The following is a 23,276-nucleotide window of genomic DNA, read 5'->3' on the forward strand; positions in this document are numbered from 1 at the left end:
TTATTTATTTATTTTTTTTCCTTTTTTTTAAAAATTTTTATTTATTTATGATAGGCACACAGTGAGAGAGAGAGGCAGAGACATAGGCAGAGGGAGAAGCAGGCTCCATGCACCGGGAGCCCGACGTGGGATTCGATCCCGGGTCTCTAGGATCGCGCCCTGGGCCAAAGGCAGGCGCCAAACCGCTGCGCCACCCAGGGATCCCAAAGCAATGGTTTTAAAAGCAGTTTGGTTAATTAATTATTTTATTTTATTTTTAAAATATTTTATTTATTCATGAGAGACAGAGAGAGAGAGAGAGAAAGGCAGAGACACAGGCAGAGGGAGAAGCAGGCTCCATGCCGGGAGCCTGATGTGGAACTCGATCCCGGGATTCCAGAATCATGCATATCCTGGGCTGAAGGCAGGAGCTCAACCACTGAACCACCCAGGGATCCCCTAATTAATTATTTTAAAAATATTTTATTTATTTATTTGAGAGAGATAGAGAGAGAGAGAGAGCAGAGAGCACAAGCAGGAAGTGTGGGGAGAGTGGGCAGAGAGAGAAGTATACTCCCCACTGAGTGGGGGGGTCTAATGCAGAGTTCAACCCCAAGATACTGGGATCATAACCTGAACCAAAGGCAGAGACTTAACTGACTGAGCCACCCAGGTGCCCCAGTTTGGTTAATTTAAAAACCAAAAAAATGTTTTTTTTTAATAAATTGGAAACTCATTTTTTTAAAACAAAAACTCAATGTTAAAAAAATGATATTTGAGGGTAAACTTTGCTTATCATATTCACTGTTTTTCAATTAGAAGAAAGTGATTACCTATTAACATTAAAATAATATCCTTTCTGATTATAAACACAGTGCGTGCTGAAATAGAAAATTTGGAAAACAGAATTAAGAAGAAAAGAAAAATTCCTAGTAATTCCAAAACCTGGAGATGAATATCTACTAGTAAGAAAAAAAAATTGGGATCCGACTATAAATAATGCATTGGATTCTGCCTTTTTTCTCGACTTTGAGTTCAGCTCAAGACCACTATGTGATAACATGACTTTTAATGGCTGCCCAGTATTTCTTTTTATGTATCTTCCATAATTTACTTACCAATTTCTTGGATATTTCCACTGTTTCTAATTTTTTTTTTTTTGCCTTGTACATAACCAGACATTAACGCTGGGGCAGATGTACTTTCTGTGTGCCTCTAAGGCTAATATTTAGAAGGGGGATTACTGGGTGGACTAGGGTTTTGGTTGTGAGCATCAGAGACTCAGTCCATCACCTTGAGGACAGTAGGATTTATTATTGTGTGTATCCTTGATCTGGGAGGTGTCAGGAACCAGGGCACTCAGGGATGGACATTGTTTCTGACTCAGAGTCCATGCTCCAGGATTGGTTTGGTGAAAGGGCAGGGAAGAGCAGGAGGGCTGGGCATGGACCCTGAGGCAGGGTTGGTGCCAGGAGGGATTGTGCAGTGGGCTGTGACCTTATAAGGCTCCCAGCCAGGCCAGCAGATCCCTAGGAGTTGAGATTCTCAGTGCCAACAGGACTGCTGGAGGTCATAGGTGCCCTGTTTCCTTAGGAAGGTGGAGAACTAGGTCCTAGGCTCTCCCACATCAGAGCCTGGCTCAAGGGGAGGGACAGAGCCAGAGCCTAACGTGGATAGTTATGGGGCTGGACTTTGTCGCTGCCTCTCTGATTCAGGTTTTCTGTCAAGGCCCAGACTGCTCAGAGCCTCTGGTCCACATCAAGAGATCTGGGTGCACTGCACTGCGGTTGCTGTGGAGCATTCGTTTATGCCATGCGCCCCCAAGTGGTCATTTTTCCCAGGACCAGCTAAATAAAGATGGTTAGCACTTCCTGGTCTAGTCTTCAACCCCCAGGTCTGGGTAACCCCCAAGTCTCCTACAGATCCACATTTTTGGGGAACCCAGGACGGGGATTCTAGCCCTAGTCTCTAACTTACTGTGTGGCTTTGGTCATGTTGCACCTTTTCTGGGTCTCACTTTAGTCTTCCATGAAGAGGAAGGTCATGTCGGCTTCATAGATTTGACCTGGGATAAGGGAAAGGGCTTTGAACCTCTGCTGCTCCTGTGTACTTTTGCCAGGTCCAGGACCCAGGTTCACTGGGGCAGTGTGGTTAGCCAAATCTGGGGAGCACCGGGTTTGTGCCCTACTGTGGTGTCTACCACAGAATGCGAATTCAGAGGCAAGATGTTGCCTTCACAAAAATCACTCCTCCAACCTCAGAATAAACAGGAACCAAAGAGAAGAAGTAACTAGAATGGCTGAGAGTTCAGAGCCAGACCCTACTGGAGGGTTGGAGGGCTAAGAGGTGACTTGAAGCCTGGGAGGCTTCTTGGAGGAAAAGGTGTAGTGGACAAATCTCATGAGCTCCAGGTGATGGGCAGCTCTGAGTTCAGAGGGCAAAGCTCTGAATTAGACAATAGATAGGTAGGAAAACGGAGCTCAAAAACCAGCCTAGGTGGTGGTGGTCGGCTTGACACCAACAGGAATGGCAGAATAAAAAAATCTTGTTTTCCATAAAAGGAATGAGAACACTGGAAAAAATTGTCAAAATCAACTTTTTTTTTAGCCCTCTGGAAATTAATCAAATTCTATCAACAATTCTGGGAGTGTTAATTCATGAGAAGTGGCTAAATCTTGGTAAGAACAGTGATCTTTGTGGTGTTTTAACTTACCCTATTCCATTTCCCTCTCTTCGCCCTGCAGTAGCCTTGAAACCTAAGAGCCCCACCATCAAAATGAAAATCAATAGCCTAGCAGCTACTGGAAGGGGAAGAGTGGTGTTGGAGCTCCTCCAAAGCCCAATTCCCAAGTAATTGTCATTATTTGACCTGTTTGGTGGTCCTTAGAAGGCCTTGTTTGAAAGCTTGCTTTTATTTCCTCTGACCTGAAATTTGCTCAATGCAAATGGCTTTTTTTCCTGAAGGTATTTGTTGAAAACAATCAGTGGTAATCCTTTGACCTCACAACTGCCTGAGGTAGTGATAATAACTTGGGCAAATAAGAAGATGACCAAAAATCTTAAAAGGAAAAATCAGGGAATGGCTGTCCACTCATTTAAAAATCTTTGGTATATTCCTGGGAATCTAAAAAGCCACACACAGGTGTAGGTCGAAGCACATGCCCCAGAGAGACCAGGGGAAACCCTAAGCGCTCACTTCTGGTTGACCTTGAGGCTCTGTGCAGTCAGAAAGGGAAGGCTAAGACTGAGTTGTAAACTGCCTTCCTGAGCTTTGAAGAAGTTTTGTGACATACACACAGTGCCTTTTAGCAAGTGCTGAGAGATTTATTGGTTCTAGGCGTTTAAGGGGGTATCTACCACTCATTAGCTGACTACCACCAAGCAGAGACTTCAGTGGGCCACACACAGTAAAGAGTATAAATTTTATAGCAATAGTCTAGGAAATCCACTAAACAAAATGTAGCAGCAACAAAAACCAAAACTAACAAACCTTGGAGGGCAAGGGTATGGTTTCCATAGTTGCCATATTCTATTATTTAAAATATCTAACTCTCAAAAAAAAAAAAAAAATCTAACTCTCTACCAAAATTATGAGACATACAAAGAAACCAGAAAGTATGGCCCATTCATAGGAAAAAGGCAATTAATAAAAACTATCCCTAAAGAAATCCAGATGTTGGACTTACTAGACAAAGAGTTTAACCTAGTTATTTAAAATACTTTGAAAAAACTAAAGGATACCATGTCTAAAGAACTAAAGAAAAACGTTAGGATTGTGTCTCACCAAAAAGATATCAGTAAAGAGGTAGAAAGTATTAAAAAAAATCCAGAAACTTTGGAGTTGAAAATATAATAAACAATGGGCAGCCTGGGTGTCTCAGCAGTTTAGCACTGCCTTCAGCTCAGGGCCTGATCCTGGAGACCCAGGATTGAGTCCCACATCGGGCTCCCTGCATGGAGCCTGCTTCTCCCTCTGCCTGTGTCTCTGCCCCTCTCTCTCTCTCTCTCTCTCATGAATAAATAAAATCTTAAAAAATAAAAAGAAAATATAATAAACAAAATGAAAAATTCAGAAGAGCTCAAGAACAGATGTGAGTTAGCCGAAGAAAGATCAGTAAACTTGAAGATAGATGATCTAGTCTGAGGAATAACAAAAACAAAAAGAATGAAGAAAATGAACAGAGCCTTAGATATCTACTATATATATCAAACATACTCATATATGCATAATGGGAATCCTAGAGAAGAGAGAGAGCTAGAGAGCGTGAGGGGCAGAAAGAGTATCTGAAGATGGCCATTATCTGAGATAATGGCCCCAAACTTTCAAATTTGGTAAAAATATTAATCTATACATCCAATAAGTTCAATAAACTCCAGTAAGATAAGCTTAGGATTTATTCTAGACACATCATAATGAAATTATAGAAGATCAAAAAGGGAATATTCAAAGCAGTAAGAGAGAAATGATTTATCACATACAGTTTCTTTAATAAGATTAGCAGCCAATTTCTCATCAAAAGTCAGGGGGGCCAGAAGGCAGTGGGATGATATTCATAGTGCTGAAAGAAAAGGGTTATATCAGTCAAGAATTCTATATTTTGGAAAAATAAAGGAGAAATCAATGCCCAGATAAGCAAAATGGAGAGAATTTTTCACTACCAGACTTTCCCCACAAAAATTACTAGAGAGAGTCATTCAGGCTGAAATGAAAAGACACAGACAGTAACTTGAATCCATATGAAAAAATAAAGATCAGCAGTAAAGGTAACTATATAGGTAGATATAAAAATTTAGATAGGCATATTTTTGCGTGTAACTTTTCCCCCTCCTATCTGATTTAAAAGACAACTGAATAAATCAAATAACTAGAAATTTGTGTTGATGGGCTTACAAGGTATAAAAATACAATATGTTCAACAATATAATGCAAAGGAGGAGAGAGTAGAGCTATATAGGAACAAAGTTTTGTACAGTATTTAAATTAGTAAAAATTCTAACTGGATTGTTATAAGATTTTAAATACAATCTCAGGGGGAACCACTGAGGAAAAAAATAAAAGACATGACGAGAGTTAAAATGGTACATAGAAAATACCTATTTAACATAAAAGAAGACAGTAATGGGGTAATAGAAGAACAAAAAAGATAAGACGTAGAGAAAAATAGGAAAACAGCAGACATATATCCTACCTTACCAGTAATTACATTAAATGTAAAAAGATTAAACATGCCAATCAGGGGATCCCTGGGTGGCGCAGCGGTTTAGGGCCTGCCTTTGGCCCAGGGCGTGATCCTGGAGACCTGGGATTGAATCCCACGTCGGGCTCCCGGTGCATGGAGCCTGCTTCTCCCTCTGCCCGTGTCTCTGCCTCTCTCTCTCTCTCTCTCACTATTATAAATAAATAAAAATTAAAAAAAAAAACATGCCAATCAAATACCAGAGATTAGTAGGATGGATTAACTGCCACCATCCAATTATATTTTGTCCACAGAAGACACACTTTATATTAAAAGACACAAATTGCTTGAAAGTAAAAGGATAGAAAGATACACATCAAAAGAGAGCTGGAGTGACTATACTAACATTAGATGAAAAAGACTAGTTAAAATTGTTAGCAGTTACAAAAGTACATTTTATAATGCTAAAAGGGTCAATCCTTCAGGATGGTGTAACAGTTATAAACCTATACGCCCCTAACAACAGAGACTCAAAATACACGAAGCAAAATTGAAGGGAGAAATAGACAACTCAACTATAGTAGTTGGAGATTTCAGCACCCCACTTTTAATAATAGGTAGACTACTAGTAGACAGATCAGTGAGGGATAAAAGACTTGAACAACACTACAAACTGGCTATATCTAACAGATAGTTATAAAATACTTCATCACCAATAGCAGGATACACATTCTTCTCAAGTGCACACAGAATATTCTCCAGAATAAAACGTGTTAAGGCATAAAACAAGTCTGAAATAAGTTTATAAGGACAGAAATCATAAAAATTATGTTCTCTGACCATAAGGGAATGAAAGTAGAAATCAATACAGTGGGAAATTTGAAGAATTGATAAATATGTGAAAATTAAATAATGCATTCCAAATAACCAATGGATCAAAAAGGAAATCACTAAGGAAGTTAGAGCAGAATTGGAATGAAGACAGATTTACTCCTGAGAGCCTTAGAAAATATCCCTGTAGGTCACAGTCCCCATGAAACCCTGCTGGTAGGGGTCAAGGAGCAGGGGCCTTGCTGAAGTGAACTTCAACCCTTACCTCCCCAATTCAAGACCTGAGTCTGACAAGGAGGTTTCCTCTTCTCATTTTGTGAGGTTTTCCAAGTAGGCCTCCAGTGTTGGGTGCACGCCCCCAATACAGTGCCAGTTGCTCACTCCTGTCAAGCAGCCGATTAGAGGCTGATTTCCTCCCTCACTGCTGATGAATCTCACCTGCCCTGATTCATTTTCCAAATGCAAATGGTGTGGCAGCTCCAGCTTCCAGAGGCCCCGCCTGTTGTGTAGGGTGGAGGTGGGACTGGGAAGCCTGTACCGAGGCAAGTGAAGGCCCTGAAGTGAGGAGAGGCGGCGGGTCTAGGTGTCCCATTGTTATTCACCGCTGTAATGCAGAGAGAGTGTCTGAAATCCTAATTGCAAATGTCCGCTCACGCCCAAGGGTTCCTTTGATGATGATGTGGTGGTGGCGATGTATATGTATGTGTTTCATGAGCTTTCTAAGCTCTAGGAATAAAAAGAATTTCAAGACTTTTCTTTATTTAGTTATAAAAAAATACAGTACGTCCCGTGCACCAGTGTGGCCTATATACAGTCATTATCACTAGAGTAATTACTACGATGATAGGAAAAAGAAGGTTACAGGAATTTGTTCATCCAACTAAAAAACCTGAATTAAAATTGTTAACCTAAATAGCAGCCCACTTATTATGCAAAAACCCTTATTCTATGTTTGTGAGAGCTAGAAATGTGTCAGTATTATTAGTAAAAAAAAAAAAAAAAATTACAAAAACTAGGTATCAGTTAAAAAAAAGTCAGTGTTATCTACAATCTCCTGAAGTGTGAGGGCCCTTGTCCAGAGGGGAACCTTAGTCCACAACCGAGGGTGAGTGAGCTGGAGAGTTTCCGTCCTTTCCTGCCCTCTCCTGTCAAGTGATGCCATTTCTCCAGGACAGGTTCGTAGTGGAATGTCCCATGTTTGGCTGAAAGTGGGAGACGCACGGATGACCACAGGGTGCGGGCAAGGCAGGTGCCTTGCCTTCTGCAGGGTGCGCCTGAGGGATGGGGCCCTGCGGCGGGGAGGGGGGTGTTTCCTGAGATGCGGCAGCCATGAGGTGTGTAAAGGCAAACAGCACGGTTCTTGCGCGGTCAGGTTTGGGTTTGGACTTTGGCCAGACTTGCCGAGGGTCACTACGCGCGGGCCTTCGAGCCAAGAGATGAGGAATAGATGGAAAAAGAGAAAAGGGGAGCATGAATGAGTGACTGGGCGAGGCACATCGGGGACGTGACATCTGCCCCAGTCCGCAGGCGACACTGCAGCGCTGCCGAGGGGTGTCGGACGGTCGTCACGCCACCCCGGGCCGTCTGCGCAGTGCAGGTGTGGAGGGCCTCACCGCAGCATGTCACACTTGGTCTCCACTGTCCCCCCAGGATGGCTTCACAGTGGCTTCACAGTTGGACAGGCCGTTTTTCCCGACTTTGCATTTTCAGGGCTTAAGGCGGCAGAAACGGGCGTGGCCGGCCGGGAGGTCCCCTGGGGCGTCCGTCGAGGGGCCGCCCCTGGGGGGAGGCTGGGCGTGGCGGAGGGCTTGGGGGAGCGTGGGGGGGCCGAGGCAGGCCAGGCTGACGCTGCGGCCGGTCCCCCGGGCCGCCCCCCCCCGCCCTGTCGCCGGCTGCTCCAGGCAGGAGCGTGGGGCGGGCCTGGGGGCCCGGCTGGGGCGTCCGGGCCGGCCCCTCGGGCATCGCGGCGGCGGGAGGGGCGTCACGGAAGTGCCCGCCGGAGCTCGGGGGCGCTCGGGGCTCCGGGCTCGGGCTCGGGCGCGGGCTCGGGCCGCCCTAGTACGGCGGCTCCTCCGGGGGCTCCGCGCGGTACAGCTCGGCCAGCATCCTGAAGCGCGGGCCCCAGTCGCTGAGGAAGTCGTAGTCGATGTCCGCGTCCGAGGCCCCGGAGCCCAGCGAGCTGAGCGACTCGGCCACCGACTCGGCGCCCTCGTAGCCGTAGATGTGCAGCGTGTCGTAGGGCGGGCCGCCGCCGTCGCGGTCCGCCTCGTCCTTCTTGGCCTCGATCATGGCGGCCATCTCCCCCGGCCCGGCATGCACCGCGGGCGCCGGGCGCGGCTTCTGCACCTGCGCGTACAGGGCCGGCCGCGGGGGCGGGGCGCCGCGCCGCGCCGAGTGCAGCACCGACACGTCGTAGCTGGTGGTGTCCATCTCGCCGCCGCCCTCCTCGTCGTAGGTGACCAGCTGCTCGTGGATCTCGGGCACGCTCTTGCCGTGGGCGCGGGCCTGCTTCCGCAGCCGCCGCCGCAGGAAGATGAGCAGGGTGATCACTGCAGCCGGCAGAGCTGGTCAGCCCGCCGCCAGCCTCCGACGCCCCGCACCCCCACCCCACCCCGCCCCTCCCCCACCCCCGAAACGCCCCGGCTGCACCCCTGCACCGCTCGGGGTCACGGCCCAGCCAGCCCCTGCCCCCCTCGGGGTCGGAGCCCGGCTGCACCCCTGCACCCCTCGGGGTCACGGCCCAGCCAGCCCCTGCCCCCCTCGGGGTCGGAGCCCAGCTGCACCCCTGCACCCCTCGGGGTCATAGCCCAGCTGCTCCCTGCCCCCCTCGGGGTCACCTGCTGCCCCCCTGCCCCCCTCGGGGTCACCTGCTGCACCCCTGCACCGCTCGGGGTCACGGCCCAGCCAGCCCCTGCCCCCCTCGGGGTCGGAGCCCGGCTGCACCCCTGCACCCCTCGGGGTCACGGCCCAGCCAGCCCCTGCCCCCCTCGGGGTCGGAGCCCAGCTGCACCCCTGCACCCCTCGGGGTCATAGCCCAGCTGCTCCCTGCCCCCCTCGGGGTCACCTGCTGCCCCCCTGCCCCCCTCGGGGTCACCTGCTGCACCCCTGCACCGCTCGGGGTCACGGCCCAGCCAGCCCCTGCCCCCCTCGGGGTCGGAGCCCGGCTGCACCCCTGCACCCCTCGGGGTCACGGCCCAGCCAGCCCCTGCCCCCCTCGGGGTCACCTGCTGCACCCCTGCACCCCTCGGGGTCACCTGCTGCCCCCCTGCCCCCCTCGGGGTCACCTGCTGCACCCCTGCCCCCCTCGGGGTCACCTGCTGCACCCCTGCACCCCTCGGGGTCACAGCCTAGCTGCCCGCTGCCACCCTCGGGGTCACCTACCGCACCCCTGCACCCCTCGGGGTCAGAACCCAGCTGCACCCCTGCACCCCTCAGAGTCACTTGCTGTACCCGTCAGGGTCAGAGCCCAGCCAGCCGCCGCCCCGTCCCTCCAGGGTCAGGCCCACCATCACTTCTCTGCTTTGTTTGGTCTCGGTAAGGTAGTAATGAGGTTGAGGGCCACCCTGTGTGTGGCGGCGAGGTCATGATCATCGCCAGTATTCGTTACTACCAAAAGCAGATCTGAGTCTGGACTCTTCCCGAGAAGCGCCAGGAGGGTGGCACGCCCAGGGGGTCTCTAAGGGGAGCCGCTGGCAGGAGAAGCCCTGCGCAGACAATGCGATGCCCCCCAGCAGCCCCAGGGCCCTCATCTCAGTGCACCGGGCGTCTCTAACCTTCCTCCGCAGAGGCCCGGCCCTGCGGGGTCTGAGGGCTGGTGAAGCGCAGGAGCGTTTATTCCCCTGGGAGCCCCCAGCCATCAGCTGAGGGGAGCTGCTGGATAAACCCCTGCTGTGAGTGTCTCACTGCTGCCCCAGGTGCCATGGCAGGAAGCCCCAGGGACCCACACTGCTAATGACTTGTCTTGACAACTTTCCCTTCATCTGCTGCCTCTCTTCCCTGTTCCACCTCCACTCTTCTTTCTAGGGCTTCCTGGGATCACTTCTGGATTAAGGCACTTGTACCCCAATCCCTGTCCCAGGATGTGCTTCCTGGGTAATCTACAACTAAAATGCTCCTAGAAAGAAAGAAAAAAAAGGAAGGAAGGAAGGAAGGAAGGGAAGGAAAGGAAAGGAAGGAAAGGAAAGGAAGAAAGAAAAGAAAAGGAAAGAGAAGAAAGAGAAGAAAGAAAAGAAAGAAAAAGAAAGAAAGATCAAAGCTGTAGGAATTCTCGTAAAGGAAAGAAAGCCACTGGAGGTGATCTAAGCTAGAATTTAAACAATTTCTTTTTTCCTTCCCAAAGAGGCATTAAAAAAAATAGGTTTCATGTCAATAAATGCCTAGAACAGTAGGTGCTCAAAATGTATAAATTGAATGAATGAGTGTAAAGTATTTTAAAGTAGAGAAAGGCCTTGAATCCTCCCTTTCCCCCCATGTCTACCCCCGACCCTTAGGCGTTCAGGGAGGTAGAGCTATCCCTGTGTCCTGGTGTGGAACCTGGAGGCAGGGTTGCCCTTGGGGCCCTGGTCTCGTCCTCCTTCTGTGAAGCCACCCCTCCCCGCAGTGTCCCTCGCCGCCCTCCTGGCCCCTGACCTGTGATGGTGAGGATGCAGAGGAAGATGGCCACCAGCGCCTGGATGCTGACACCTGCCTGCGCTGCCGTCTCCTCGCAGTAGGTGAACTCGCCGTGCTCGTTGCACTTGCAAATGGTCACGACCAGCGTGCTGGTGCCTGTGAGGCTTGGCCTCCCATTGTCTGAGATGAGCACAGGCAGGTGGTGGACCTTGGCACGCTCCCGGTCGAACTGCCCGTACTTGACGGTGATGTTGGCTGTGTTATCTGGAAACACCAGGGCTGCAGAGTCAGGTTCCGCTCGGCCTGCCTCCTCCATGAAAGCCTCCGCGACTGTGCCAGCCCCCGTGCAGCCTGGGCTGCATCCCCTGCCTCACGTTTCAATCGTTTGAGTGCGGGTCTGTTCCTCCAGAGAGGGGACACTTGGGGTAGCTGCTTGGACCTGGCCTCTGACAGTGGCATGGCCAACATATAAAATCCTTGCTTTCTGTTTCTGTGAGCAACTGATATATCTGACCCCCAACTCTTCCCTAACCCCACTCCAATAACAGGTGGTGCTCTTTGGGCTCAGTGCATTATTTCAAGCTTTGGTGATGGGAAAGAAAAAAAGTGTTTAAAAGTCTTTTAGCACTGGGCTAACTTCAAAGGCTGTTTATCCTATTCCTGAAAATCCATTAGAAAGTGAAAACAATGCACATGTTCCCTGGGGCACCGAGGGTGTGATGACATAGGTAACTGAGGATTTCCTGGGCAGACTGCAACTGGGAATGTGCTTTGACCCAAATATTGGATCCCCCTCCCAGCTCCAATCAATAGTTCCATAGACCGAAGGCTCCCCCAGAGAGCTTTTTAAACGTGCTGATTATCAGAGCCCTGCTCTTCCTTCTCCATATCCCTCCCCTCTGCCCCCACCTCCCCTTCCCACATTTCAGATTCAGTGGCTCTGGGCAGAGGCCAGATAGTTTGCCTTTTGTGGGCTCCTGGGAAGTTACAATGCCGGTGGTCAGAGGGTTTAGGGATTCACTGCTCCAGGATTTATTTAGTCCCACGGGATTAGCTCACTCAGGAAGCTGGCCAAAAGCAAAGAAGGCCATCTTTTACATTTCAGATGAAAGCTAATTACATTTTATTAAGTAACCATGTCTATTATAGTTGAAAATAATAGCTATATGGCCACTGATCCTTTATGAGAGAAATTAGAGTTTTCTCACTATACTCACTATCCTAACAGGACATTCATGCTGTAAGTGAATCTGGCACCAACAGGCTTGCCTCCTGGTTGTACATGGGGTGCCTTTGGGGTGGCACTTAAACTTTCTATCCCAATGCAGACAGCCTCTGAGGTGGGATGGAGGTGAACATGGGGGGGGGGTGGCGTGATGGATATGTTTGCCACATTATTTACTACTACCGACAGCTGAGCATTTGAATGGTCTGTCATTGACTGCCAGCACATCATGGCCAGCTCTCCGGTCCCACAGGAGGCTCCTTAAAGATGGGTATGTGGCTGATCCCCTGGGTCCGCCTCACACTCTCAGGGCCCCTGACCTTCCTCACAGGTGGCAGTGGCTAATCTGAACAGGGATCCTCATCCACCACAGTTTTGCCGATCAGAGATAGTCAGGAATTCCACCCCGCACTGGGTGAAGGATTGCTCTGTTCAGACCCAAGAGGGATTTTCTCAGGAATCTGCTGAAGCTGTGGAAGCCTGTCTGCTTTTGGCTAGAGTTCAATCAACTCAGCGTCATCCCCACTCTTGTAAGCACATGCTCATCAGAAGCTCTCATCGGCCAGTACTACTGACATCACAGACTCTGGGCAGTGAGGAGTGCACCAGATGCTGTCCTGGGGCCACCTGGTGGTAAGTAGTCCTCATAGCTGAATTAAGACAAAGTTCACTGTATTCTTGGCATTTTGGATTTCACATTTCCAATTTAGACTCTTTGGTAGTGACCTCAAAATTCATAGAGGATTTGCACTTGTGTTGAGCATTAGAGATCCAGTGTGGGAAGGAATCCCTTGGCTCATTAGTGATTGAGCAACTGTCTGCACCCTGTACCTATTCTATATTCCTTGTTGACCTGAGCATCTTCTGGGGAGTATGGACTTGGCAATTTGGCCAGGGTAGCTCTGACCATGGTACAGACTGGGAAGGAGTTGTACAAAATATCCCATAAGTTGAAGACCCTAGTCAGGATCGGCCCTCAGTTTGTTGGCTTGGTCTTTGACGCTGGGGCTTCAAGACTCAAATAACCCTGCCCCCGCCCCTGACAGTAGCCAGGCTGACTACTATGATGCATACCGTGATTATCTGTGAGGGTGAAGTTGCTGTCCTCAGTGCCCAGGGAGAATCTGAACTTCACATCTCGTGGTGTTACGTCCTTGTCTATTGCTGAGATTTGCACGACCAGCTGGTGTATGGAAAATGGAGAATCAGGGATGGCATTGGGGTGGCTGGGGGTTTCGTGGTGGTGACTCTGGGTTCAGACCTGACCACGGCTGCATCTCACCTGCAACACTAACTTAAATGATCTCTGTGAAGCTGCTCTTTGGACTACCCTCCTCACTGGTCTACTCTCCATACGTTCCCTCTGAGCCTCAGTTTCTCTATCTGTAAAGTGAGGATAATAGCACCTTTCCTGAAGGCTGTTGGGCAGTTACGTTAAGCTCAGTGAAATGCCAGCTGACTGTGGGTGGGAGGTGCTGCCTCTAAGCCTGTCCTCAGGGGGCGTGCTCCACCCTCCCACCTGAGCCAGACTCACCTTGCCCTGGGCAGCGTTCTCACACACTCTGGGTTCATAGGGCTGGGCGAACTCTGGAGGGTTGTCGTTCTCGTCCATAATTTCGATGTAGACTTGCACAATGGATTCTTTGCCTGTGGGGTACCCTGCGGGGGTGGGGAAGGGCTTGTGATTCCAGCCCCACGGGTAGAAGATATGTGGATGGGGAATCCTAGAGGGGTACCCTTTTTGCAGGACGGGGGTGGTGGTGGTGGTGGCTAGGGATCTCTGGAAGAGAGGCCAGAGATGGCATTCTGGATGAAAAGGGTGGAAGAGGAAGGGAGGGGGGCATCAAGCTTTATGCACAGGGATGTTTACTCAACAGTTGCTGTGGGAATCAAAAAGTGAAATGATGTGAGCAAATTAAAGAAGGTTTTAATTAAATTATCAAATCGATCCAATAGTTTAAGTAATTAATTTAAGTAAATGTAATCTGTTTAAGTAAATAAAATTAATTAATTACAAATTAACTAAAAGGTAAACAAACTAAGTGAGATGGGGTTAACAAATTAAACCACTTTAAAAGAATGGAATGTGTGGCTGTTTACAATGTATATGTAAAGTACATTTAAAAGATGTAATTAAAAATATTTAAAAAATTATTTATTCATGAGAGACACAGAGAGAGCCAGAGACACAGGCAGAGGAGAAGCAGCCCCCCCGCCCCCCACCCCGGGGAGCCTGATGCAGGACTCAATCCCAGGACCCCAGGATCATGACCTGAGCTGAAGGCAGATGCTCAATCACTGAGCCACCCAGGCACCCCCAAAAAAGGTTTTTGTACCATGAGACAATGGTTCTGGAATAAGGTTAAGTAAAAATGCAGGATATGATTTTTATATAAATATTGTGATCTCACTATATAAAATGCAGGATATGATTTTTATATAAATATTGTGATCTCACTATATAAAAATACATATTAAAAAAAGAGACCAGAGAAAGTATACTAAAGTGCTAACAGTAATTATCTCTGTGTGGTGGGATTATGGGGGGATGATTTTCTTCTCTTTTTCTATATTTTCTCTCATATTTAAAAATGCACAACTATTTTAAGTTTTAAAAATTGTGTGAATGAGGTTAGATGGGGGAAGAAAGGGGCAAAGACTGATCTGGAGAACATGTGGGAGCCGATTGAAATTGGGGCTTAGCTGCCATGTGGGGCAATGACCAAGTCTGGGAGATGCAGCAGGAAGAAGGGGCCCTCTAGGGTAGCACCATTCCAGCCTTAGTCAAGTCACCTGCCCCTCTGGGCCCTGGTGCTCTCCAAGGTAAGGCGGGAATATTAATCCATCTCTGGGAGGGCAACTGCGATTTTTCTCATGTTGTTTTGTAAGGGTACAGAAACTCCAATACTTGACTTTCCCTCTGGCAAAAGTTAGACTAGGTTGGAGAACCTAATCATTTTGAAGTTGAAAGCTGCTTCAGCTTGATTGACATACAAATCCTCTCCCTCCCTTCCCCACAGTCTTCTAAACATCCATGATCGTAAGAATCGTGTGGTACTTTTTTGATGTACATTTCTTGGCCTCCTTTCTGAATCACTGGACCAGAACCTCCAGGGAAGCTCTATGTTTAAAAGGTACCTTAGATGATTCTCACCACAGGGACATCTAGCAGGCTGTATTATGACAGTGGTTCTTAAAGTATAATGTGCATGAGGTTCTGATTTGGTCTGGGGGTATCCCAGGAGTCTACCCTCCCAACAAGGTCTCAAGTGATATGGATGCTGCTGGTCCATCCACACCCTTGGGGATGGAGGCTCTATAGTATTCTAGCCAAGTGGTACTTCAGCAGGAGTTTAAATACCTCTAAGATAGAGATGACAGATTATGCCTATTTTGAACGAATGAGGGAAAGGAGAAAAGCCCAGGTCCCCTGGCATGTGGGGCCACTCACCACTAGAATCCAGTTCTTTAGCCTCCACTGTTAGGTTATACCAAGGGTAGATTTCTCTGTCCAGTTCTTTCTCATTGTAGATGTTCCCTTGCTTGGTTATTCGGAAGAACTGGCCCTTGTCACTGGTCTTGCGGATGGAATATCTGCCAGGGGAGAGAAATTCATGGCCTTTCATTATTCTTTCCTGAGTGCAGACTCCTCAGTGTGACTAATGATGCCCTTCAGAATCTATGGCTTGCAGCCCCTCCGTCCTCCTCTCTCTGCTATCATGTTCTAGCACCTGGAGGGATTCAGAGTGGTGGGACAATCCCTTCAATGTTAGCAGTGCTGCCCTGGCTGGGCTGAAGACGGTACCTTGAGACTCCCTCAGGAACACTTTGAGAGCTAAGGCAGGTGGCACTATAATCTAGTACAACAGAGCTGGGGTTGGTTTTTGTGATTAATGAAGAGATATATGGGGAACAGCCAGGAAGAAATAAAAAAGTAGCTGGAATAGATAGGAAATGATTGAAAAGAAATGAAATTTACGAAGTAAAAATTTGAAATGTTCCAGAAATCAAGAAAAAGGTATGAAGAAATGAGAGATGAATATATATGAAATATATGATATGTAATATATAATATATATATTTATTACTATTGAAGAAAATTCCAGAACCAATAGAAGAGAAGAAATAACAAAAGATATACTAAAGGAAAACTTTCCTGATCTTAAGAAAGCCTCTAGTCTACAGATTAAAAGAGGTCATTAATATCAGGCATAATTTTAAAAAAAGATAAATGTTTACATATATCCTCATGACACTTGAATTTCAAGGCTATGTGAGGCAACTGAACAGAATCCAGACAGAAAAATATGTTCTTGTGAAGAAAATCAGACTCACCCCAAATGTCCCCACAAAATTAAATGCTAGAAAATTTTGAAAGTAGGTGTCTATAGTCTGAGGATACTCTGAGATTATGGGAGCACATGTGGTGTTACTAGCATAAGAAGGCAGAGGAACTAAGGTGTTTGTATATTTTGTATATTTATATTTGTATAAATATATTTTATATTTGTGTTTGTATATTTATACAAGAACTCAGGAAATATATCACCCATAGAGATGGGTCCCAAAAATATTTTATGAAAACTTAACTTCATGACTCAGAAATGTCACAATATAAAGAAAAAGCCTGCTTTGACAGGAATTAAAATGAAACATTTGATTTCTTTATCATGCATAGGAAAGCAATCGTGTGTGTGTGTGTGTGTGTGTGTGTGTGTGTGATATTTTCTTTTCTTTTTTTTCTTTCTTTTTTTTTTTTTTTTGTGTGTGTGTGTGATATTTTAAAGTAGAAAATGTCCAGGAAAACATTTTTAATTTTATAGATAGAAGAGAGTTTCACCGGTAGAAGTAAAAATGGATGTATTCCATCCAAATATCCAGGAGAAAAGAAAAGAAAAGACTCTATAGCAAATATGATGGAAAAAAAACCCATTAAGTTTGAGAAATGAGAAATGTACAAGATAAAAAAGTAAGCTCAAACATATCACTTATGATGACAAATGTAAATAGGTTAAACCCAAAGCATCTCAGTGTAGATTAAAAAGCAAAACCAATTACACTCTATTTTCGAGAGACGACTTAATGCCAAGTAAAAAGCAGAAGTTCAAAGAGTTGAAAGTACAAGTTGGAAAACTCCTATCAGGCAAAGACAAATAATATGAAAAGAGGACCAGCAAACTTAACATTAGGCAATGTGAGGGCAAAGTATTTAGCAGAACAAATTGGGTAATTTCATAGGGATAAAAGTAACGAGTCATCATGAAAGTAAAATAGTTATGAACCTTTGTAAATAGAGATATTAAAATATATAAAGCAAAATCTTAGGTATTCTAGAAAAAATGAACACAAATACAGTTGTGTTATATCACAGAACAAGTTAAAGCAAAAACAAAAAATACCTAACTGGTGGTAAATGAAAAGAAAAAAAGTCAAATCAATGTCTTGAAGTAAATTCTTGGATCAATAAAGAAATAAAAAAATGGTCATTACAGATTATTTAGAATAGAATGGCCACAAAAACTGTAGTAGTCCCAAAACTTGTGTGATGTGGCCCCAATTTCCATTTTTGGGGGCATGTTTTTTTGACCTTAATAAGAAGACCTGTTATCATAGTAATATTAATTCTCTCCAAATTGATATGATTTTCATTAGAATTCTAATGGCTTCTATACAATCTCATTTTGGATAGAGGTGGGTGATGAAGCAGACATGGTGTGATCCAAAAAATTGTGAAATTAAAAAAAACAGATAAAAGAATTTTATAGTTTGTATGAGAGAGTGAATATTAAAAACACATAAAAGCTACAGAAAGTGAAAAAGTAAGGTAGGAACTTGGCTTATATCTACTAAGTTTTAATATAAAGCTGCTGCAGTAAAACTGAATGGCTTTGCCACAGAATAGTAGACAGAATAGAGGATTCAGAATTCGATTCTGGTTATTTGTATTATATTTATTATATTATATTATATTAATTATAATTACTTGAATCTATTTTATTATCTATAAAACAAAGGTGGGAAAATGTTGACTTATTTAATAAGTGGTGCTAACACAATCAGCTACCCCTCTGGAATAAAATGAGATTGGATTGAAGTCAAATATTTTATGGCTCTAGAATGTATGAGTTAGAACTATAGTTTTGGTCCCAGAGGCTCAGAGTCTAGTGGAGATAGTCTAGCTGGTGATGAAGTGGGCATGGTGTGATCCAAAAAATTGTGAAAGTAATCAAAACCCCCAAACAGAGAGACAGACAGACAACAAACCCACCATAAATGTATACAGATGTTTCTGTGGTCATGAAACAACCACCTCAAACCGTGAACGTCAGTTACCCGAGAGTAGGGGTTACTGATGTTTTCTTTGTAGACCTTTGTGTCGTTTCACTGTGTGAACTGACTACTTTTTTCCTTTTGTGGTCTTGGGAAGGCAAATTTAGTAAAACATGTTTTGTAAAATGGTTTCACGTCTGTCCTCTAGTTGGTTACCCTCTTGACCATCAGATCTCTCGAGATGGACCTGTGGGAGCCAGGTCCAAAGAATAGCCACTCCAAGGTAGAGCAGCCCCTGGCCAGCTCTGATGGCCAGGACTGTGCGGGCTAGGGGTGCCTGGGCAAGACAGGATCCCACGTGGCTGCTCGGGTCGGTGGAAGAGCTCAGGCTTCTAGTCCTGCCTCAGCCATGTCCCGTGTATGTGCCAGGAGAAGCCACTTTCCCCAGTTGAGTCCTGGAGTCAGGACCTTAAGAACCTCAGTGCGAGGATCCTCATGATCAGCACCACCCTTCCACCCTCCACCTCTTACCCAATGCTCCGCCGAGCTGCATCGGGGTCTGTGGCCAGCACCGAGCCAATCAGAGGTTTCTTCTGGTTCTCCCGCAGCTGGAAGTGGTAGAAGGGCTGGTGGAAGTTGGGGGGCTCGTCCACATCTGTGACGTTGATGATGACGCGGGCTGTTTTTTGGATGGAGACACTGCTCAGGTAGTGGAGGTTGATGGTGGGGTCTGTGGCCTCGATGGTGAAGACGTACTGCTTAATGTATTCATAGTCCAGGGGCTGTGGAAGGGGAAAGCACGGGAGCACCTGCTCTGAGCCACGCATGTGAGGTGTGATCTTCACAGCTACCCTACACGTTTGCCCTGGATGACACCCATTTTATGGATGGGGGCCTGTGGCCCGAAGAAGTGATGTTTCCAGGTCATCAGGAGAGGGGCTGGGGCAGGCTGGCTGTCTTTGGCTGCTCCCCTACTGCATCTCAGCAGCCTCATGGCGACCCCTCTGACCCTAACTCTGTGACTGGCCCTGTTCCAAGTATTGAGGACACGCAGTGAGTCTTCCCCACTCGCCACTCGCTTCGATGCTGTGGAGGCCACGTGACTCCCCTGGCTGTTTCCAGTCCCCAGTGTAGGGCTGGATCAGGGACAGCAGCAGGAAAGTTCTGCTGGAGGATTGACCTGGCTCAGGCACAGGGGTTCTAGAATGTCCCATTTGATATGGGTCATCCTGGCCCAGGTACCCCAGTCCTCAGCATGGCCATTCTAGAGGTATTTGGTGTCCCTTCCTTCCTCTTCCAGATTCAGTTGGTCTGATTGCTCTGTCTGTCCACAGTAGGCACTGCCAGTGGCCACCCACATCCCCCAGCATGCACTGTTCCCTCCCTAGCTATGGCTCTGTGCTGCAGGTGCCTATAACACTTCCAGGGCTCTGGTTTGGCAGGTGTCCAGGGCGGGCCAGAAAGTACAAGAGTGAACGCCTCCTGGAGCCCTCAATCAACCCCACAGCTTGCTCTCCCTCAGCTCCTGCAACCCAGAGGACTATCCCACCCCATTCTCCAGATGCCCCCAGTGGACTGTGCCCACTTGCCCGAAGCGATAATCTGATGTTAAGGTTTCCTGTGGTAGTACTGCTCCTGGGGCATCTGGGATCACTTCCTAAGTAAATTATTGACACCCAGCTCCTTGCCTTAAGGTTTGCTTCTGGGGTAACCAGTCTCAGGCACTGATCCTTCTCTCCTGGCTCCCCTTCCCAACTCCACGGTCACAAGCTCCTAAAGCACATGGCCAGCTCTGAGCTGACCCATAACGTGTACCTTTGATGGCCTCTGACCTTGGAGCAGCCCCTGGGTGAGTCCTGGTGATGCGGGGAGCCCCAAACTTTACATCTGATGTCATTGCTGCTTGTCTACAAACCTTCATGGGCTTGATGATGCCCTCATTGTGGTTGGGGTCCGTCTCGATGGTGAAGGTGTCCCTGTATTCACCCTGCACGATGCTGTACTTGGTCATCCGATTCTGGGGCTCATCTGAATCCTCAACGAACAGAGAGCCCAAGGAGCTGCCCACACGGATGTCTTCAGGCACGGCAAATATGTACTTGGCTGATGTAGATAGGGTGGCCCCGAGGGCATTGAGTTAATGAGACAGACAAGGGGGTTATCCCTTATACTATCCCAAAACATTTTTATACAGGAAAGGGGCTCAATAAAATAATAATAATGATAATAGTAATACTACCATTGGAATTCGGGGTCCCAAGGCAAAGAGGTTCTGCTCTATCTATCCTTCCATCCATCCATCCATTTAACAGATAGTAATTGAGCACCTACTGTATGCTAGGTACTTTGCTAGGGGACCTGTCATTTGACAAGAGAGACAAGTCCTACCCTTAGGGAGCTTCTGTCCTGTACAGTGAGGCCACTTCAGGCTATCCTTGGGATGGCTGAGCCTCTGTTACACCTCAGCATTGGAGGGTATAAGTGATGAACCGTCTGACTTTCCTCCCCAGCCCTAACCCAGGCAGGGGAAAACCTCTTATCAGACATTTTTTGAGGGGAGACATCAGTGTGGTTGGGCTCTGGGCCCAGACTTGGCTCTGGATATGGAAATTTGCCATACTCTTGCCCACCAGCTTATGGGGATTTTCTAGCTAGGGCCTGGATTTTTTCTAGCCCGTAGAAACTGGGTGAAACTGTTCCTATCTGATAGTGGAACAGCAGGAAGTGTGATTTCCCTGTAGCCCGTGAGGTCACTGTGGCAGGTGGCATTTGGACAGCCTTAGGAACGTGTACAGGGATGGGGAGGAGCCTCTTTCCGCACCAAAATGACTTTACTGGGCCTGAGGCCCACCCTGGGGTCAAGGGAGAGAGAGAGGGCTCTGGGCTTCTTCACAGGATTCCCCAGGTCACTGAGTTTGGATTATCACCACCCCCCCACCCCTGCCACCCAAGGCCCTGGGGTAGAGCTCACTCTGGGTGAAGGTGGGGAAATTGTCATTGATGTCCTGCAGGTTGACCAGTACTGTGGCTGTGCCTGACTCCCCACGGAGGCCCTGGGCATCTCGTGCTTCCACCACGATCTCATACTTGGCTTGCGTCTCTCGGTCCAAGTTTTTGGTTGTCGTGAAAATGAGGCCTGCAAAAAAGTGTCCCAGCAGGAGCCACGTTACTTGGAGGGCTTTAAGAAAACACTGCTGCCCAAGCCTTATCCAGAGAGCACCCCGTGACTTAAAAGCTCCCCAGGTGATTCCACTATGCAGCCAAGGTTGGGAACCGCTGGCCAACCACCTCCTGCCTTCACACCCTGCTCTGCTAGACTAAAGCTGCACAAACAGTGTGGTCGGATATTGGTCCCAGCTGCCTGGAGCATGGTGTTGAGAAAGAGTGTGAGGCCACGGCTAGGCTTAGCGTGGAAAGAGTGCTATGATGGAGTAGTGATACCTGCCTTGGCACGTCATCGGTTGTGGTGGTATCTGAGCTGTGTACTTGCCATCCTTCTGAAAGACAGTGTGCCCCCGGCCTGACCGCCTCACTTTTGTCCTGCTTCCCAAACTCAGTCCTTACAGTTTTTAAAGTTACACTGAGTGGATACGTGCTATGGGCCACATATTCTCTATACGTTATTCAATTCAAACTGCACAGCTGCCATGCAAAATAAATACACATTTTCAAATCTTCAGGATGAGGGAACTAAGGCTCCCAGGGGTTAGTTGACTCGCCTAAGGTCTTTAGAGGGAGCGTGTAGCAGAACTGCTTTTGGAAGCCCGATCTGTGTGACTCTACACCCACAGCTGCTGACCAGCATTCTCTTCTGCTTCTTGTGTCACTGCTCAGGTCTTGATTTTGTTTCCTGGGCTGGAGTCCTTATTTCAGCAGCTGTCTGCTTCCTTCTGCCCTCACCAGTCACCCTGTCTTAACGTGCATCAAGGAACCGTTTCCACAGGATGGTGTGGTTGGGTGGTAGGTGACACCTGTCAGACTGACTTGCCTCAGCTTCTGCAATCTAGAGTATCCCCCTTTACCCTGCTCCAAGCCAGCACCTGCCCCAGAGGGTTAGTAACACAGACCGGAATTATCAATAGCAAAATATTCTTCTCCCTTCAGGAGCTGGTACATGACAGAGGCGTGGTCTGCCACAGTGGGATCATCTGCATCAACTGCTGTCACGCGGATGACTGAGGTCCCTGAGGAAGGAGAATCCAGGGGTTACTGCCTTGTGACTGCTGGCCCCCTTCCCCATTCCCGGATCAGGATAGATAGGGCCCAGGCTGTTCCCTTAACCCATTTCCCTTAGGTCCTGGAGGAAAAAAGACTCCTTGGTTTTCTGAGAAGCCTGCATGGGGGCAGAGTGCTGGCAGTGCTGGAGGGTCAACCTGGTCATCTTTGAAGGAGGCAAAGAGAATAGGTGGTTTTTTAGTCGTGGGAAAAATGAGGGAGGGCGTGGAGGGGTAGGGTCATGAGAGAGATAGAGGAGATTGAAGGGCTGCCCTTCCTTCTCCTGGAGGGTGGAGAACAAAAGAACAGGAAGGTGAGTATCACATCTCTGTTTCTCTTGAACCCCAGGATCTCCAAACTCTACAAGAAGATCTGTTACGATCTCCCAGGTTCTTGGCTGGGAAACTTAGACCAAGGGGCGGGGAAGGGAATCCTTTTCCGGTATCTACCAGAGGCTGGAGTGGAATTGAGAAGTAGTAACTTTGAGAGGCCTGGGGTCCAGGCTGGTGCTGCATTTTGGGGTAAGGGCTGTAGTTCTGCTCCCTCCACTCCTGTATGGATCCTGGAGATGACTTCTCACTGTGGTAGCAGAGTTGGTATTCTTTCTGTGCAAAGGCTGCGCTCTTGGAATGCCAGTCCTGAGTCAGAGCAGTGGGTGGGGTTTGCTGTAGAGCAGTGAAACAGGTGTGTGTCTCTGATGGTCAAGCCTCAGTCTGTGATCAGGGTCAGGACTCAGTCCATGATCAGGATCAGGGCTCAGTCCATGACTAGGGTCAGGACTCAGTCCATGATCAGGATCAGGGTTCAGTCTGGGGCCAGGTCAGAGTTTAGTCTTAAGGGACCGTTGTTTCTTTCAAGCCATATAAAATAGCAGCTGCACTGAACTCATTAAATTCTGACCCCAGGCAGTGAAGTTGCTCATGGGAGAGGTGCCTTCAGGCTGGGGATGAGCAGCGGGGGTGGGGTGG

The 23,276-nt window shown here is 47.6% G+C and overlaps 1 protein-coding gene across 1 annotated transcript in view; it reads right to left on the reverse strand.

The window, feature by feature from the left end:
• Positions 1 to 6,729: 6,729 nt before the first annotated feature.
• CDH5 (cadherin 5) overlaps positions 6,730 to 23,276 on the reverse strand; it is a 33,261-nt gene continuing 16,714 nt past the window's right edge. The window contains exons 4-12 of the mRNA XM_041770894.1: positions 22,161 to 22,277; positions 21,065 to 21,229; positions 20,009 to 20,196; positions 18,625 to 18,875; positions 15,275 to 15,417; positions 13,358 to 13,482; positions 12,898 to 13,006; positions 10,617 to 10,862; positions 6,730 to 8,536 (exon numbers count right to left, since the gene is read on the reverse strand). Of these exons, the coding sequence (XP_041626828.1) occupies positions 8,043 to 8,536; positions 10,617 to 10,862; positions 12,898 to 13,006; positions 13,358 to 13,482; positions 15,275 to 15,417; positions 18,625 to 18,875; positions 20,009 to 20,196; positions 21,065 to 21,229; positions 22,161 to 22,277 (1,838 nt within the window). The 3' untranslated portion in view covers positions 6,730 to 8,042. The remainder of the gene's footprint in view (positions 8,537 to 10,616; positions 10,863 to 12,897; positions 13,007 to 13,357; positions 13,483 to 15,274; positions 15,418 to 18,624; positions 18,876 to 20,008; positions 20,197 to 21,064; positions 21,230 to 22,160; positions 22,278 to 23,276) is intronic.

The sequence above is a fragment of the Vulpes lagopus genome, chromosome 10, assembly GCF_018345385.1.
Source record: "Vulpes lagopus strain Blue_001 chromosome 10, ASM1834538v1, whole genome shotgun sequence".
NCBI lineage: Eukaryota > Metazoa > Chordata > Mammalia > Carnivora > Canidae > Vulpes > Vulpes lagopus.